General features: G+C 39.6%; 1 protein-coding gene across 1 annotated transcript in view; it reads right to left on the bottom strand.

Moving 5' to 3' along the window:
• The window catches only part of LOC113230805 (translation elongation factor 2-like), a 55,342-nt gene extending 45,508 nt beyond the window's left edge, over positions 1–9,834 (bottom strand). Inside the window, exons 1-7 of the mRNA XM_026464893.1 lie at positions 9,723–9,834; positions 9,163–9,377; positions 8,449–8,642; positions 7,391–7,588; positions 3,583–3,718; positions 623–845; positions 7–86 (exon numbers count right to left, since the gene is read on the bottom strand). Of these exons, the coding sequence (XP_026320678.1) occupies positions 7–86; positions 623–845; positions 3,583–3,718; positions 7,391–7,588; positions 8,449–8,642; positions 9,163–9,377; positions 9,723–9,725 (1,049 nt within the window). The 5' untranslated portion in view covers positions 9,726–9,834. The remainder of the gene's footprint in view (positions 1–6; positions 87–622; positions 846–3,582; positions 3,719–7,390; positions 7,589–8,448; positions 8,643–9,162; positions 9,378–9,722) is intronic.
• Positions 9,835–15,859: the final 6,025 nt, after the last annotated feature.

The raw sequence follows: 15,859 nt of genomic DNA, 5'->3' as shown, positions 1-15,859 counted from the left end.
TTCTGCGCGACAACAGGTGACGGCAGATGGATGGCAATCATCTGAAGCAGCGCCTCACCAGCCGGCAACCACGAACGCATCACTACCTGTACAGCACATACAGACAATGGTCAACAACTTTCAAGAGTACTCAGTTTTAAAATTTTCCACAAGTGTAAATGAATTTGTATCTTCCTTTAATGGGGTCACAAGCTATGATAGCTAACAACCAATTCCAAAAAGATGTATGCTGTAAGTCCACTTTGACACCCAGATGCTTATTTGGAAGTAACTGGCAACACTTGGGACTGAGATGCATCTGTATTTAAAAAAGGATTTGTCGAGATTAAGAACTATGGTGCAAATTCAGCACGTTCGCATAAAGGACGACGGAAGCATAAACTAGTTTTCGATCATTCGAATCTCTCGGGAAATCGTGTGAGAAATCGTTACACGCATTGCAATGTTTTAAAATGACAGAAATCTTTTTATTGGACAATGAATTCTATGTGTAGAAAAATTTCTCGTATGTATCGAATATTTTTTATTTTGATTTATTTTTGTGGTTACAGTATATTTTGCTATTATTATTTTAAATCGTAATAATGTGACATTGATAGAATGAAACAAAAAATGAGTCTACCTTGAGGAGGGCCTTGCCATCCTTGTCAGAGTCCTCGTGCTTTATGGTGATGTTGAGCTTCTTGAGCAGGCTTTCTATCTCATCCTTCTTGAAGTTCATGATTGCGTCGAAAACTTTGTAGATAGGGTCCAACACGTACATGCAGAACGAACGCTTGTTTTCTGAGTCCTTCTGCTTCGACCACTTTTTCGTCGATGCGTTAAAGAAGTTCTCTCCCCACAGTCTGTGATGCAAAAGGATACAAGATAAGATGTATTAAAAAAAGCCATTCTACAAAAGAGCAGTACAAACATCATAGATATTTAAATTAATTAATAATTATTAATTATTTAATATTTAATTTTTTATATTAATTATTTATTTAATAATTAATTAGTAATTGCGTTCAGAGGAAGGCAACTAAAATGCCACACAGGCTCTTCAAATCCTATGAGGAGAGACTACACGTATTACGCCTCATTACGACCTCATTGAGATTTATAAAATTCAGATGAGTCAGTACAACCTACCAGCAATACAAAACATCTTTAAAAAAAAAACTTTAAACCGTCACGTGGCCACCATCTGAAACTAGTTCCACCTGCACCTTCCAAAACTCGTGCTGCACACAATTTTTTCAGCAACAGAGTGGTGCACAATTGGAACATGCTACCGGAAGATATTGTTTCTGCTGTCTCTGTTAATGCCGCCAAAAACAAGCTCGACAACTGGCTACGAAAGAGTGAATCAGTGCTAAAAAGTGAACTAAAACAATGATATAAATTTCAAAACTGTGTGATGTAGACATACCAGCGAAAGCTGCTCGTCTATAATCAAATAAATAATTTAGACTAACGCCGGTAGATGTCGTTATTGAAAATTAATTGACAATTGTCTTTCAGCAGCTCGTTGTAAATAGTTCAAGAGGAACGATCCACCAATACATGCTGAATTTTAATATTCGTCCTTGTCTGCCGCTGGAGTATAGCATTGAGGTCTTTACCCAGTATCAATGGGACGAAATAATTACTATTCGACGTCCTTATAAAGTTGAGTAGCGCCAAAAGGGTCAGTCTGAGTCATCTCGACAGTCAGATGAAAATTTTGACAAGCAACTCCAGGGTCCAAAGTTCTTTTGTGTCATGAGCTGTGATGTTCTTGACATTTTGCATTTTTAACTGCATTTTAATTGCACTTTTTGCTGAGGTTGCAGACGAAAAATTAAAGCTATGTAACTCAATAGTTTTTGAAGTTGAATGGTAGAGTTGTTTTATTATTCATTTATATTTTCTTATTGTGATATGAAGTCCTGTGATTCATAAAATATTGTGATATGAAGTAATTTGATACTTAAAATTTTCCTTGTCGGAAAACCAGCCACCAGCACGTAATTGATTAATAATGATACTCGTTCGTCAATATGCTTTGTTTAAGAAAAACAAACAACATGATCCCATACTGCAAATAAACGATGTAATACAATCAGACTCTCCATATGGCTTACATATCATTGGAATATGGACCGTTGTTATCGTAAACGACACAGATGTCAATTTAAATCTCAAATGGCAAGCTTAATACGCACTTAACCCTCTGCATAACACTATCATAATTAGCATTAGACAATTTTTGACAGTATACTTACAGTACACTTCGTGTCATACTCGTTTAGGGATACCATTCCGAAATTTGAACAGTCCAGACAAAAAGTCGGACATTTGCAAAAAAAAGTCCGGCCTTAGTCGTGAATCAAGTTTGTTGATATAATTACAAAATGCCTATTCATCATCATCATCATATACAGCCTGACTTCACCCACTGCTGGGTATAGGCCTCCAAGTTTCTGTGCCACTCCTAATGCCTAATACTATATCTAAAAAGTCGGCGCGGTACACGTGCTTAGGTATGAACGCGTGTAAGGAGGTGAAGCAGCGCGGCAGTGCATTTTTCACTATAGTTACAAAGTTATACTTACATATATAGTGGTGGTATGATTTACATTATATTAGACATAACTTTGATGACTTTAATATCTCAGTCAGCTGTGACCATGGAACATGTAAAGGGCCCGAAACGGTTCGTTTGAAAAAACAAATATACGCGATTTAAATTTAAAGTGTAACAACAATCGCGAAAACCTAAGATAAATAAATAAATAAATAACGCACACACTCAACATAGCCCCGCACTAGGGAAACCCCGTGTCGCGGGCGCCATGGACACACACACAGACAACCACAAATTACACCCAAACTCACGAGAGAAATAATTGTAGGCCATACAACTATTTCTCCCGGCCCGGGAATCGAACCTGGGACCTCTGCGTGGCAGTCCGGCATGGCAACCGTTCGGCCACGGAGGCAGTTACGAACTCAATAAGTTTGTAGTATTTAAGACATGATGAGAGATATGTTTAAGGAAATTAACATTCTTACACTAGCCTCACAGTCCATTTATGAGAATGTAATTTATGTTAAAAGGAATAGTAATTTATTTATGAAAAATAGTGACAGACATAACATTAATACGAGGAATAGAAATAAACTAGCTTTTCTTGATAGTCGTCTTCACAAACTCAAAAAATCATTTAAGGGGCAATGTACATATACGCTTCTATAACAAGATTCCGGTTGATATACAAAATTTGCCTTTCACGAGGTTTAAAACTATAGTGAAACAAAAACATTATACTAAAGGTTATTATACAACTTCTGCGTACTTGGATGACAAAAATCCGTGGTAGTAACCCGTTTAGCTCATGGAGGTAGTCTCGATCCTCTGATGTTTCAAATAAAAAAAATAAATATTGTAAATGTTATTTACAAAGAGCAACCCCTAGAGTTTCTTGCTCATTCTTCTCAGGGGAATCTGCCTTACGAATGAGCGGTAGAGTTTAATATTGTGGCGATTTCAAGTGTAATAATGCTTACCTATGAAATAAAGATTATTTTGAATTTGAATTTGACAATGGTGTACAATACCTGTTCATGAGCTTGATAAGGTCGATCTTGAACTTGTCGGCATACATCTCGGCGAACTGCTTGAGCGTGAAAGCCCAGCCGTGCAAGCCGGAGCCGAAGCCCACGGAGCCCTTGCTCGGGTCCACACGCACCTCGCCTGTTCCCCAAAGCTTATTATTATAAACTGTCAATTTCTTTCACGTTATGACCGTTTGGTCATATTAAGTCTATTAGATAAAAGGAGTCCTGCCAAATACCTTCGAATTATCGTATATGTAGCAGATTTATTTACGTAGTCCATGGAACACTCAGTTGCGTCCAGACGTACTTTGCCTATTCCCCCAAATTTGCTATTATTGCAGACTATACTTTTCTTTCAGATTTCTTTTATATTCATTGGAAATGAGCCATTATTAGAAATATTTAACGAAAAGTAGTCCAGCCAAAAATGAATAAGCCTTTGTTTAGGTTGTAGCACGTTTCTTCCAAACAGTCAATGGCAATAATTGAATTGTTCTTGTGGAAAGAGTAAAGTGTGTTGAGAATTAAACTTCGGGAGTTTCGGAGCAAAAACCGAAGAATACAATAAATTTCTTATAAGTTTTTGCTCTGGCGCTCCTCATTATGAAGGGATGAATATTTTGTACAGTGAACGCTCTTGCGTTGCGACGAACAACTGAAATTTAAAAGTCTTATAGGTTCACTGATATTATATTCACTTAAGTAGTTACTTTAATACAACAGGAACATATCATCTGGAAAGGAATAAAAAGCAAACGAAACTTATTTAAATAACTTAGTCTCAAACCTTAAAATATTCAAAACTGCAATGCAGTTAATTAAAACTATACCTCCCATGAACACAACCCCAATTTAATTTTTTGGTCGTTTTCTGTTATTTTTGTAAACAGCCATATTTATTTACTAATATTATGCTCCCCAAATTTTGTGGGGAAAAAAAAGTAAAATAACGAATTTTGTGAAAAATAAAATAAAGAAACAAAAAACAAAATAACAGAACAGGTCCAAAAATTAAGTTAGAGGTAACGAAAAATTGAAGTTATCAGTGTTGTTATAAAAGCAAATAAACAAAACTAAGCTGAGTCAAGTTGACCTTGACAATGTTATCGATTCTGAGTAGCACGATAATCACTTATCACAAGAATGTGCAAGACAGCTTTGTATAGAAAATAGTTACTACTTATTTGTGACAAAACATTATGCAATTTATTACATGCATCAAGTATTGTAGAACAACATGTAAAGCATATACCGCGAGCATTGACGTCAGTGCTTATGCAAGTCAATAATTCAATTTGTATGATAAAAACCAATAACAATATATTGGTTATAAAGCAAAATGAAGTTAGGCTCTTTTAGTGCCGGATTAGGGGTCATATTCCAGAACTCTACTCAATACTCAAGTCAGGACTTGGGTATTGCAGTGAGCACTGAAAATCATACTCAAGTCCTTGCCATTAGGGTCGTATTTCCAGTGCAATCCTGACTTGAGCATTGAATAGAGTTCTAGAATACGACCCTGAGTCTTGTGGGAATATGTACATGCTGATATAACTAACACATTTACTCCTGTGTTAACTGTGTTACAATCAAAACAATGAGGCCTAATACCCCACTGAAAGTGTTAACGCCTAAACAAGCAATGCACAAAATGTTTGTGTAAAGAGTAAGGCTGAAAAGAAATGATGATGCACATTGAAATCAATACCGTCAGTAAAGGAAATTTTTTTTTTTCTCAAATTTCACTTCTCAGGTGACAAAGCTATGTCTATGCACAATCCTATGTACCAATATTTTTCTTAGTTTTTACTAGATGACACTAGTGTCCCTACAACTGCCGGACATTATCTTAACAGTGGCATAGATGACAATCACTTACTTAGAGATTGCTCTATAGGCAAAAGTGTTGATGAAGTTGGCATAATCTATGCAAAGTGCCACTCATGTTGGCATAAACCCTATGTGCAACCATTTTGCAATGGCTATGTGTAAAGTGTCAATCATGTTTATTTATTTATTCATGGAAACCCAAGAACAAATTACATTTAATATAAACATAGATGTTGGCATAGAGTCGATGTGCAAGTGTCAATCTGTTGACATCATAGACTATGGAAACTAAAGGACATGTTATGTTGACACATATAAATCAGACGTTATATGTATATGATGCATTTCGACGTCGAAAACATAAACATGTTATTGTCTTTGTTTAACTTATTACGTGCCTCTTAAGCCAAAAGAGATAGCATTACATTGTCTGTGTCAAACACGGGAATCGAAAATACGTAACGTCATCTTAAATGCCAACCGTGTCCATTTCGCAGTACATGAGGTACATGATACCAATGTCAAAGGGAAGTACATCAAATGTCAAAACAAATGTTTTTCCAAATGTACTATTGAATCATTCGCATATATTATAATTAAATTGGACAAAAATATTGAGAGAGAATAATTAGGTATTAATAAAAATGCGACGCTGCAGCATTAAGGAATGTGGCTTTAGAAAAAGTGCAAATCAATCTAATGTTACATTTCATGGGCATGTGTTATTTTTTTGTCTATAAATCACACTATAGCCCAAATATTTCATGTAATTAGACTTATTTAAGTAATTTATTTATAAATCTTGCCAAATTTTGCTTTTGTTATTTTAGATTGCCTGTTTGTTTGTATATTTTGATGATTGTTGTTAACAATTATTTTGAGATAGTGTTGATCTTGTAAGCATACATATCATCGATATTCTGTTATTAAAACAATTCACTACGAGGTTTTTATTGTTTTATTATTATTATTTTTATTATTTCAAGTTTTCCTACAAATGAAAAAAGAAAGAAAGGTTGGAAATCATAGGACTGCCGAAAATAAACGTTGGATCAAAGACTATCTTCATTTGTTCACTTCATTTTGAAGAGTCAAATTTTAACAGAACTTTGAATGTAACTAGATTACATGACAATGCTATTCCATCATTAGGTTTATTGGTAAATAATTTTATGTTCAATTTAGATTAAACAAGACTCATTTACTAGTTATTCTCAGTTCCTGAAAACAAATTTATCCACTCGTTTCTGATTTTTCCCAATGTACAACTCTAACTATTAAAAATGACTATTTTTTTAAAGCCTGCAATACAATGACATGTTAGTCTAACGTTGCCGGGTAAAGGCCAATACCAACGTATAGACAGCCTATTTGCCTTGCCATCGTTCGGTTTAATAATAATATACCACTCGAGATTAAATTATTAGACTTGTGTTTGTCTAGGCATACTTTGGTTACTGTAAAGTGAAGAAACAAAAAAAACAGTTTCAACATTCAAGACAACACTAAAGAAATCTGCCATATGTAAAATGTAAAAATTTTTGGTTATAAGCACGTTGATTCTGTAGTTAGGGCAGCTCCTTTCTTTTATTTTTTTCCATCCTCTAAGGTTGAATAAGTCCTGATTTGAGCATTGAGTAGAGTTCTGGAATACGACCCATAGTCCCTAAGCGCAAGTGTCAATCATGTTGACATGGTCAATCAATCATGTTGGCATAGTCCCTAAGTACAAAAGTAGCAAAAAAAGTCAAACATTTTTACTGCAAATAGTTAACAAAACATATTTGGAATAGTGACAGAGTTTTTTTTAAACATCTCGAACATTATTTAAAATTAACTAATAGAAAAATTATAGTGCAAGTCATAATACAAAATATTGTTACATGTATAATGTATTTAATTTAAAAATAATAATATTGCTTGACTTTTTCAATAGTGACAGTACTGGTTTGAATGTGCATATTAGCGTCAAACTTACCCATAGGGCCACCATCATCATTGTAGGTAGCAATAATGACATTCACATTCTCCACAATACGCTGGAAAGTTTGGTAAAGCTCTTCAGATTCCAGCTGCAGCTCCAGCAGGGCGCGGTCCATCTTGTTCATGAACAGGATAGGCTTGATACGCTCAGCAATGGCCTGACGCAGCACGGTCTCAGTTTGTACGCACACACCTTTTGGGATAAGGAAATTCACACTTTTATGTTTTGTCAATTTTTTTTTTTTATAAATAAATAACGCACACACTCAACATAGCCCCGCACTAGGGAAAACCCTGTGTCGCGGGTGCCATGGACACACACATAGACAACCACAAATTACACCCAAACTCACGAGAGAAATAATTGTAGGCCATACAACTATTTCTCCCGGCCTGAGAATCGAACCTGGGACCTCTGCGTGGCAGTCCGGCATGGTAACCGTTCGGCCACAGAGGCAGTTAATCAATAATTAATCAATAGTTAATCAATATGGTACTGTTACATGGTTAAATAGTTTATTACTTTTTATAATATCAAGTGACGGGACTAACAAGTCATGCTCCTGACAGTAAGCTACACACCTGTCCATAACAGTTGCAGTGCCACTCAAGAATTAAATTACAAAGATCTGAGTTGTCACAAATTGACAAGTCCCACGTACCCGTTAATTTCACCTTGCGTTATATTTTGAGACATGTTCAGGAATTTTTACTCAAAGTAATGTTGACTATGAAATTGCTTTGCAACATTAAATGTTGTATTTTGTAAAAAGGTAAAAGCTCAATTTCCAGAATACTTTCACCATCATCAAAGAAGGCCAACAAAATCTAATTGAATTGGCAAAGAAGTAAATATATAATGTGTTTTTGGTGTTGGAAATGTATATATTTAAAAGTAATTTCTAGCAAATGCTAAAATGTAAAGATTGGTAATAATTGAAACTTGCATTTGCTTTTTTAAGAAACATTAAAACATCTGAAAAAAATGAGTAATATCTTTATAACCTTTTGCACCACCTGAGTTCATGTTGAATAAAATACATTTGTACAAACCAGAGACACAGTCCACGACGACCAAGGCGCCATCAGTGACACGGAGAGCAGCTGTCACCTCAGAAGAGAAGTCAACGTGCCCAGGTGAGTCGATCAGATTGATCAAGAAACCTTTCTCACTTTTCTCACGCTGGTCAGGATTGGTGATGAATGCTAAATCTTTCTCCTCCAGCTCGAAGAACATAGAGATAGCGCTGCAAGGAAAGTTTACTGTTATTCATAATTAGGGGACTATTAAAAGGGCAATAATTGTGAATACTTTCATCAGATGGCCGTTCTTAAAAATCGTCAAAGGCTCTCAGTTTTAAAAGGTTAGAACAATCATCATTCAAACTAATATTATAAATGCAAAACTAACTGTTACATTTTCACACTTAAACAGGATGGAATCCAGAAAGACAGAGATAGTGAAATAGGGTATGAAAGTTTGTATGGAGAACCAACAAAACTATGAAAATTAGCATTCTACAATAGTCTACTCGATGTACTTCTTCTATGCAAACAAAGGGCACCAGTGAGTAATAAAGAATATGGTGCAATCAGCATATTATGATATTGTTTTCATGTGTATTGCATAACAATAAGAAATGGACAACTAAGATCAAGGTTGTTGCAGCTTCTTAAGCAACTAGGGCGACGGAAATGCTTACCAACATGGCTCTAACCATGATATGAAAGGTTATTTTACCATGCGGTGTTTTCAAGAGTACTCACGTAGACTTGATAGTGATACATCTGTCCTGTTCATCCTTACGGGTGTCAGTGAAGCGAGTCTCGCCGGCACGCGCATTTGCTATGATACCGGCCTTCGACACCAGTGAATCTGTCAACGTTGACTTGCCATGGTCAACGTGGGCAATGACAGACATGTTCCTGATGTTCTTCTTCTTGTCCATCATGGCCCGGATCTCGTCTACCGTGAAATTCACCTGCACAAGACCAAAATTTCGTCAACATCTTGCTAGCCACAACACAGATGTTCCAACACTTGTCATTGTCACACGCACGTTGCATTTTCGAAATAGGATGCATTTTTAACTCTGTTCGCAACCGTCTACAATGTAAACCGTTACTGGCGTTCTCGTTCGTATCACAAACACTTCGTTATTTCACTGTAACACTTTGAAAACGTCATCCGACCACAAAGACAACCGACGTGAGAAATAAGTTTTATTTGTCAGAATTACAAGTTATTCGCAAAATAAACACTACATACGAAGGCACAGAGGTAAAGCTACACATTTCTTAGCACAGCGATGATTTTAGACACTTACCATATTGGATGGTTTTTGATTTTCGTTTCAATATAATAAACTACCATACGCCAGCAATGGCGTACGCTTGAAAAAGACCCCGTTTCTCGTTCGTGGGCCGGATGTGGACTCCTTCTGTCAAATGTCAAATGTACCATAAACTAAACAAATTTGTTGCCATAACGAATATTAGAAACTTTTTGCCGTCGAAATCTCATTGTATGAATAGCTCAGTAATAAAAGCCAGTGAACTGTAAAAAGTGCAAACTATGAGTATTTTAATATTTATTTGTAATATTTTAACAAATCATCATCATTGTTAATCTTTTTAATGCACGGGCAACACTATTAACAACTTCGTGTATTCGTATCCGTCACGAAATAAATATAAAAAAACTTCGTCTATTCAACAATAGATGGCAGTATAAATCAATTTAGGCAACGTATTATTTCTTCTACTCAAATATAGATGTCGCTATGTACTTCCTAATAAAAATATACATTTTTTTAATTTAAAGGAAATGAGACTAATATTTCATGAGTGTTGGGTTTACAATATTTATTCACATAGTTAAAAGTATAGGTGTATCTAAAAGATGTATCTCAAACAGTAACTTAATGCAACTTTCCACAGAAACAGAAAAAAACATAGACATAGGTAGGTGATTAGTAAGTTATAAATGATGCTAATTGAAAACGCCCCAGAGAGCGTAGTTACGTTATGAACATTGTTACTTCGGAAAAATTAATCCCTAGTGGGTGTCGGCAGCCAAAATTTAGCAGGCGAGGCCAGTTGTCTGGCGCGCGACACGCTAGTTCCGAGAAATTGGGCGTAGGGCGGGCGGTGACCACGCTCCAACTAATATTTAAGGATTTCTAGGTCCATCAACATAGTGTCTTTCCCGGCGACTCCCATGGCTTGCTGCTAATTCCTTATTTAACCTCTTAACCTAACACGTTTTTGATACTGTACATCAAAGTAAAATTCCATCAGTCATCTTTATGCAGGGTCAAGAGCGCGTTTTTTTTTTTTTTTTTTTTTTTATACCTGACAGGCAAATGACTCCACTCCACCTGATGTTAAGTGGAAAGTGGTATCCAAACGCGAAGGAACCTAGTGCAGCGATGGAATCCTCACTGCACTAGCCGCCTCCACCCTGCCTGCCTACAATATGCCTCTTCACGCCTCGTTTGAAGGACCCCATATCATAAGAGGGAGGGAAGACATGTGCCGGAAGGGAGTTCCATTTGTCAACCGTGCGGCAGAGAAAGGAGCCACCGAACCTTTTAGTACGCGATGGAATGCGGCAGGTAGTGAAACGGTGACTACGAAGGCCAGCACGCGTGCTTCTGAGCAGGAACGGGGAAGGGGGGATGAGGTTGAACAGCTCCTCAGAGCACTCACCATGGTACATGCGGTAAAAGGCGCTAAGCGATGCAACATCTCTACGCAGTTGCAGAGGTTCAAGGCGTGATGAGACCTCTTCGTCGCCTATAATTCTAGTAGCACGACGCTGTAATTTATCCAAGGCATCGAGTAGGTACTTGGCGGAGCCGTCCCACAAGTGCGAACAATACTCAACGCAAGACCGGACCTGTGTTTTGTACAGCAGGCATAACTGGTCCGGCGCGAAAAAACGTCGCACCTTGTTCAGGACTCCGAGTTTCCGTGAGGCTATTTGATCACAGATTCGATGTAGCTCCTTGGATTCAAATCACAGCAGATTTCCATACCGAGCAAGGTGAAACTGCTCCGAGGTGAAAGTGCTGTGCTCATCAGAGAAGGCATGGGAAGGAACGGCGACAATTTTGTTGTTAACGCGTAAACCTGTGTTTTCTTGGCGTTGAACTCATGCAAATATGAGGTCCAATATCCTATTGAGCTCAACGACAAGATCAGATCGCTCTCTGTCAGTATCGGCGCGCCCAGCTGCGGGGAATCCATGATATCCCCCATGAACAGTGCTATCATCTGCATAACAATGAATATTCCCAAGTGGAAGCATATCATTGATATGCAGAAGGAAAAGCGTGGGAGATAGGATGGATCCCTGCGGTACGCCGGCGTTCACATTCACGAACCTCGAAATGCTGCCGTCAGAAACGACGCGAATTCTCCGCTCACGAAGGAAATCGGCAATCCAGCTGCATAACTGGGCTGGCAAACCGTACGCCGGGAGCTTGGAGAGAAGAGCTTTGTGCCAGACCCGATCGAACGCTTTGGCTATATCGAGGCTAACAGCCAACGATTCGCCACGTTTGTCTATAGCCTCACCCCAAATATGCGATAAGTACGCTAGAAGGTCACCCGTTGATCGTTTCGGACGAAACCCATACTGCCGATCATTAATTATGGAGTGATCTTCTAGGTATTGGGTCAGTTGTTTATTAAGGATCCGCTCTAAAACCTTGCATATTATGGAAGTAATGGCTATGGGACGGTAATTATGCGGGTCTGATCGGTCGTTTTTTGGGAACTGGTTGCACATTAGCCTCTCTCCAAGAGTCCGGCACACGACCTGAAGAGAGCGACAGACGATACAGTCGCGTTAGCACGGGAGTCAACTCAGCTGCGCAATTCCTAAGTACAATCGCTGGGATACCATCAGGACCACTAGCTTTCCGGACGTCGAGAGACTGCAGCTGCGTACGCACATCGCATTGTCTGATACGAATATCAGACATCGTGTAGCCACAGTGAGGTAGAGTTGGTGGCTGTGCGTTACAGTCGTCGAGACAGGAGTTAGCCGCAAACAGATTTGCCAACAGGTCGGCTTTATCTTGCGGCTTGTGGGCTAGATTGCCGTCAGAATATCTCAGCGGTGGCAGCGAGGGCTGGCAGAAGTTCGACGCAACGGCTCTGGCCAGACGCCAGTAGCTACGACTACCTGTGGGATGCGTCAAGAGTTCTTGGCCAACTCGTGCGACGCGCTGAGCATCCGCTCTGATGTACGCTCTTTTGCAAGACCTGGTGGCATTATTGTAGGCTGTTTTAAGTGAGTTCGTATTGGGATCGTCTGAAGCTAGACCCCTGATCCAAGCGCGGTATGCAGTCTGTTTGTTCTCAACAGCCACAGCACACTCGCGGTTGAACCAGCGGTTGCGCCTCCCTTTACTGACGAGATCCGAATGCGGGATGTAGTATTCCATCCCGATTAAGATCTCATCAGCAACGGCAGTCGCGCTAGCTGTTGGATCCACCTCACTAAAACAGCGCTGCCGCCAGGGAACGGATGCAAAATAGTCCCGCATACCGTCCCAATCTGCCGACGCATAATGCCAAATGCGGCGTTTAGCCACAGTAGGTGGTGGTGGCAGTAACGTTGCCACTTTAGTGGATATCAAGCAGTGATCCGAAGTGCCCAGAGGGGCTTGGACCACCACCCGATATCCAGCCGGGCGAGACGTCAGCAGAAGGTCCAACAAAGAGGGCGCGTCACCAACCCTATCTGGAATCCGGGTGGGCTGATTCACCAGTTGGGTTAAATCGTGTGTGAGAGCGAATGTGTGGGCAGTTCTTCCAGCATGGTCAGTTTTAGAGGAACTTAACCACGACTCGTGGTGAGCATTGAAGTCCCCTAAAAACACCAATTCCGCTGTAGGAAACTGCGCCTGCGCGTCATCTGCCGCCCGAGTAAGGTGGTCCATGAGACGAGTTGTCTCCATGTCGCCGTGGTGGGATCTGTAGAGGCACATGTAGACACGGCAATGACTGCCCAGGTCAACATGTACCCCAAGGATGGAGAAGGAGGGGTCCTCCAAATGACGCAGACGGCGACAGCAAACATCTGCCCGGACAAACAAGCAGACCCCAGCTTTCGCTCTGAAGGACTCTTCAAGCATATAGCCAGGGTAATTCAAGTAGCTGCTGTCAGCCGGGCAGAGTATTTGCGTCTCCGTAAGGAACAGCATTTCTGGTCGAGCCGTCTCAAGATGTTGATGGACGGCGTGGATGTTACTGTGGAGTCCTCGAATGTTCGTGAACTCCACCTTAAAGAGCGCTTTAGTGGTGGGGGTGTGCACCGCTGTACGACCGAAATTTGTACTTTGCGCCAACATGTTGGAGGGAAAAAGAGGCATGAAGCGAGAAAACAGTGCCGCGACACAAGCGGTCAAATCGCGGAGCCTGCTTCCCCAGAGACTTGCCTACAGACAAGTTGCGCTGATCCGCCGGACGGAAGGGCCCCCGAACCCCCCCGGGAATGGCCGCCGGGACCCCACCTCCCGGTCACCAACCGGCACGACGAACCACACCGAGATTATGCGCGGCATGGTGAGGCAGCCTCACGAGCTGGTTAAGCACGCTTGGGCCCCTGTACTGTACCGCGGGCGGCCAGCGGAACAACCGTTTCTACGGGTCTCCCTGGCCGGCGGGTCAATGCAGTTGTCCTGGCACTGGTTCGGCGGAAGCCTCCACAGACCACAAATGTCGCGGCAGCGTTCCCTCGGGCTCTGGTTGTACGCTGACTGATTCCGGAACGCATCCGACTAGCGAATACTTGGCGGGTTTTCCATCATGCGCACGGTGGTCACTAACCAGGCGGGTTTTCAAGCCCTACCACCAGTGGAGCAGCTGGTTGCTCAATATCCCTTAGTCGCCTCTTACGACACCCACGGGAAGAGAGGGGCGGTGAATTGTATTCTAATCCGTCACCGCACGGTTATAACCGCGTAGCTTGACACTTAAGATTTCAATTCAATTTTATGCCTCTTGCGGTAACAACCAACGGCCCGAAGTCCAAAATGTCATGCTTGGTGTGGCTCTTATGCATAATAAGTGTGATACCTCCCTTATTTTTTTACATAAGCCCCAATAATCTTAAATATTATTCTGGATTTCCATGACACGTTTAGTTTTGTAGAAATTATTAAAAAACTAAATGAATATTGATCCATTTTTTGTCCTTCCCATGTCTGGTAATGAACTATTAGAGGCTCAAGTAATGGTGGTGGATATCTGACCATACCGATATCACAATACTAAATGTGTAAATTTAGTACTCGTATTACAAAAAAAAATCAAACAATGGTCACCGTTTCTATAAACGTCAGGTCGGTGGGTCTTTACAGTATAGTAAATTATTATTCAATAATAAGCTTCTCAGCGTATTTTCATATTCGTGTTGTCGTCAAACTTATAAAAATAATGACTGAGTAGGCACAGAGTCGAAAGTACAAAATGCCGATCCACTGTTTCGATCGGGATAAGCATAAAGATTACGTAATCATTTATTTGTGGAAACATAGGTTATATATATAAAAGATAATACTAATAACATTAGTATAATTTCACTACGTTCGGCCGAGCAGTAGGTACAAACCTGCTGAAGACATACAGCAACAAAGTGATGGATATCTACGCTTTACGAATGCCGCTCGCATTTTTTCAAGTGATAAAAGTATTTGATCGTATCAATTTCGGTGTAGGTGGTAGGGCAATAGGTCCCCTTTGTGGTAGACACATATACAGAGGGTTCGAGGGCGTCGCAAGGGCGAGTTCAGGGGTTTCCAACATTTTACGAGAGGGGTACGTTAGGGCTGTCCTGTCAATATAAAAAAAATCGTACGATTTGTATTATAAAGTGTGGTTTTTGTCCTCCAAATATCTGTATAATTTTAAAATAAATATTGACAACGTTTTTGCAATTAATAATTTTTATTAAAAACATGCGAAATATAACCGGATAGTCCGGATAGCATTTTTACGTTAAATACGAACAACCACTAATTTTGTTTGATTTATTACAAAATACACAAAAAAATAAATTCAAGGTTAGAATAACATTTTAATTTGATGAAGCACTATTTGAATATAGGCGAATACTATTTATGATGTTAAAGTCTTGTTAAAGTAATAAAAAAAGCCTAGATATAGATAACAAATACCATTCTATAGATAATATTACATTGCTTCCTTTATTGCGCAAGATATTATATTTCCTGGATATGAGTATTTTTTTATATCAAAATTTATCAAGTAAATTAAGGAAGTCTAATAAAGAATGCCAGCCCTATTGATTCGCCATCGGAGAACCCAAGGTCATCTGATTACTATGAATTTGTCTGCCCAGGCAATCATGCCGTAATACACTAATTTCCCTTTTTGTTTTGAGTTTTGTTTTATTAAGTGAAGTTTTTTGAAATTTATCCTCCTAAGG

The sequence above is a fragment of the Hyposmocoma kahamanoa genome, unplaced genomic scaffold (genome assembly GCF_003589595.1).
Source record: "Hyposmocoma kahamanoa isolate Upper Pololo Valley unplaced genomic scaffold, ASM358959v1 64, whole genome shotgun sequence".
In the NCBI taxonomy this organism is placed as follows: Eukaryota; Metazoa; Arthropoda; class Insecta; order Lepidoptera; family Cosmopterigidae; genus Hyposmocoma; species Hyposmocoma kahamanoa.
Note: the sequence above shows the minus strand (reverse complement) of the source record. Positions and strands in the feature narration are given on the sequence as shown.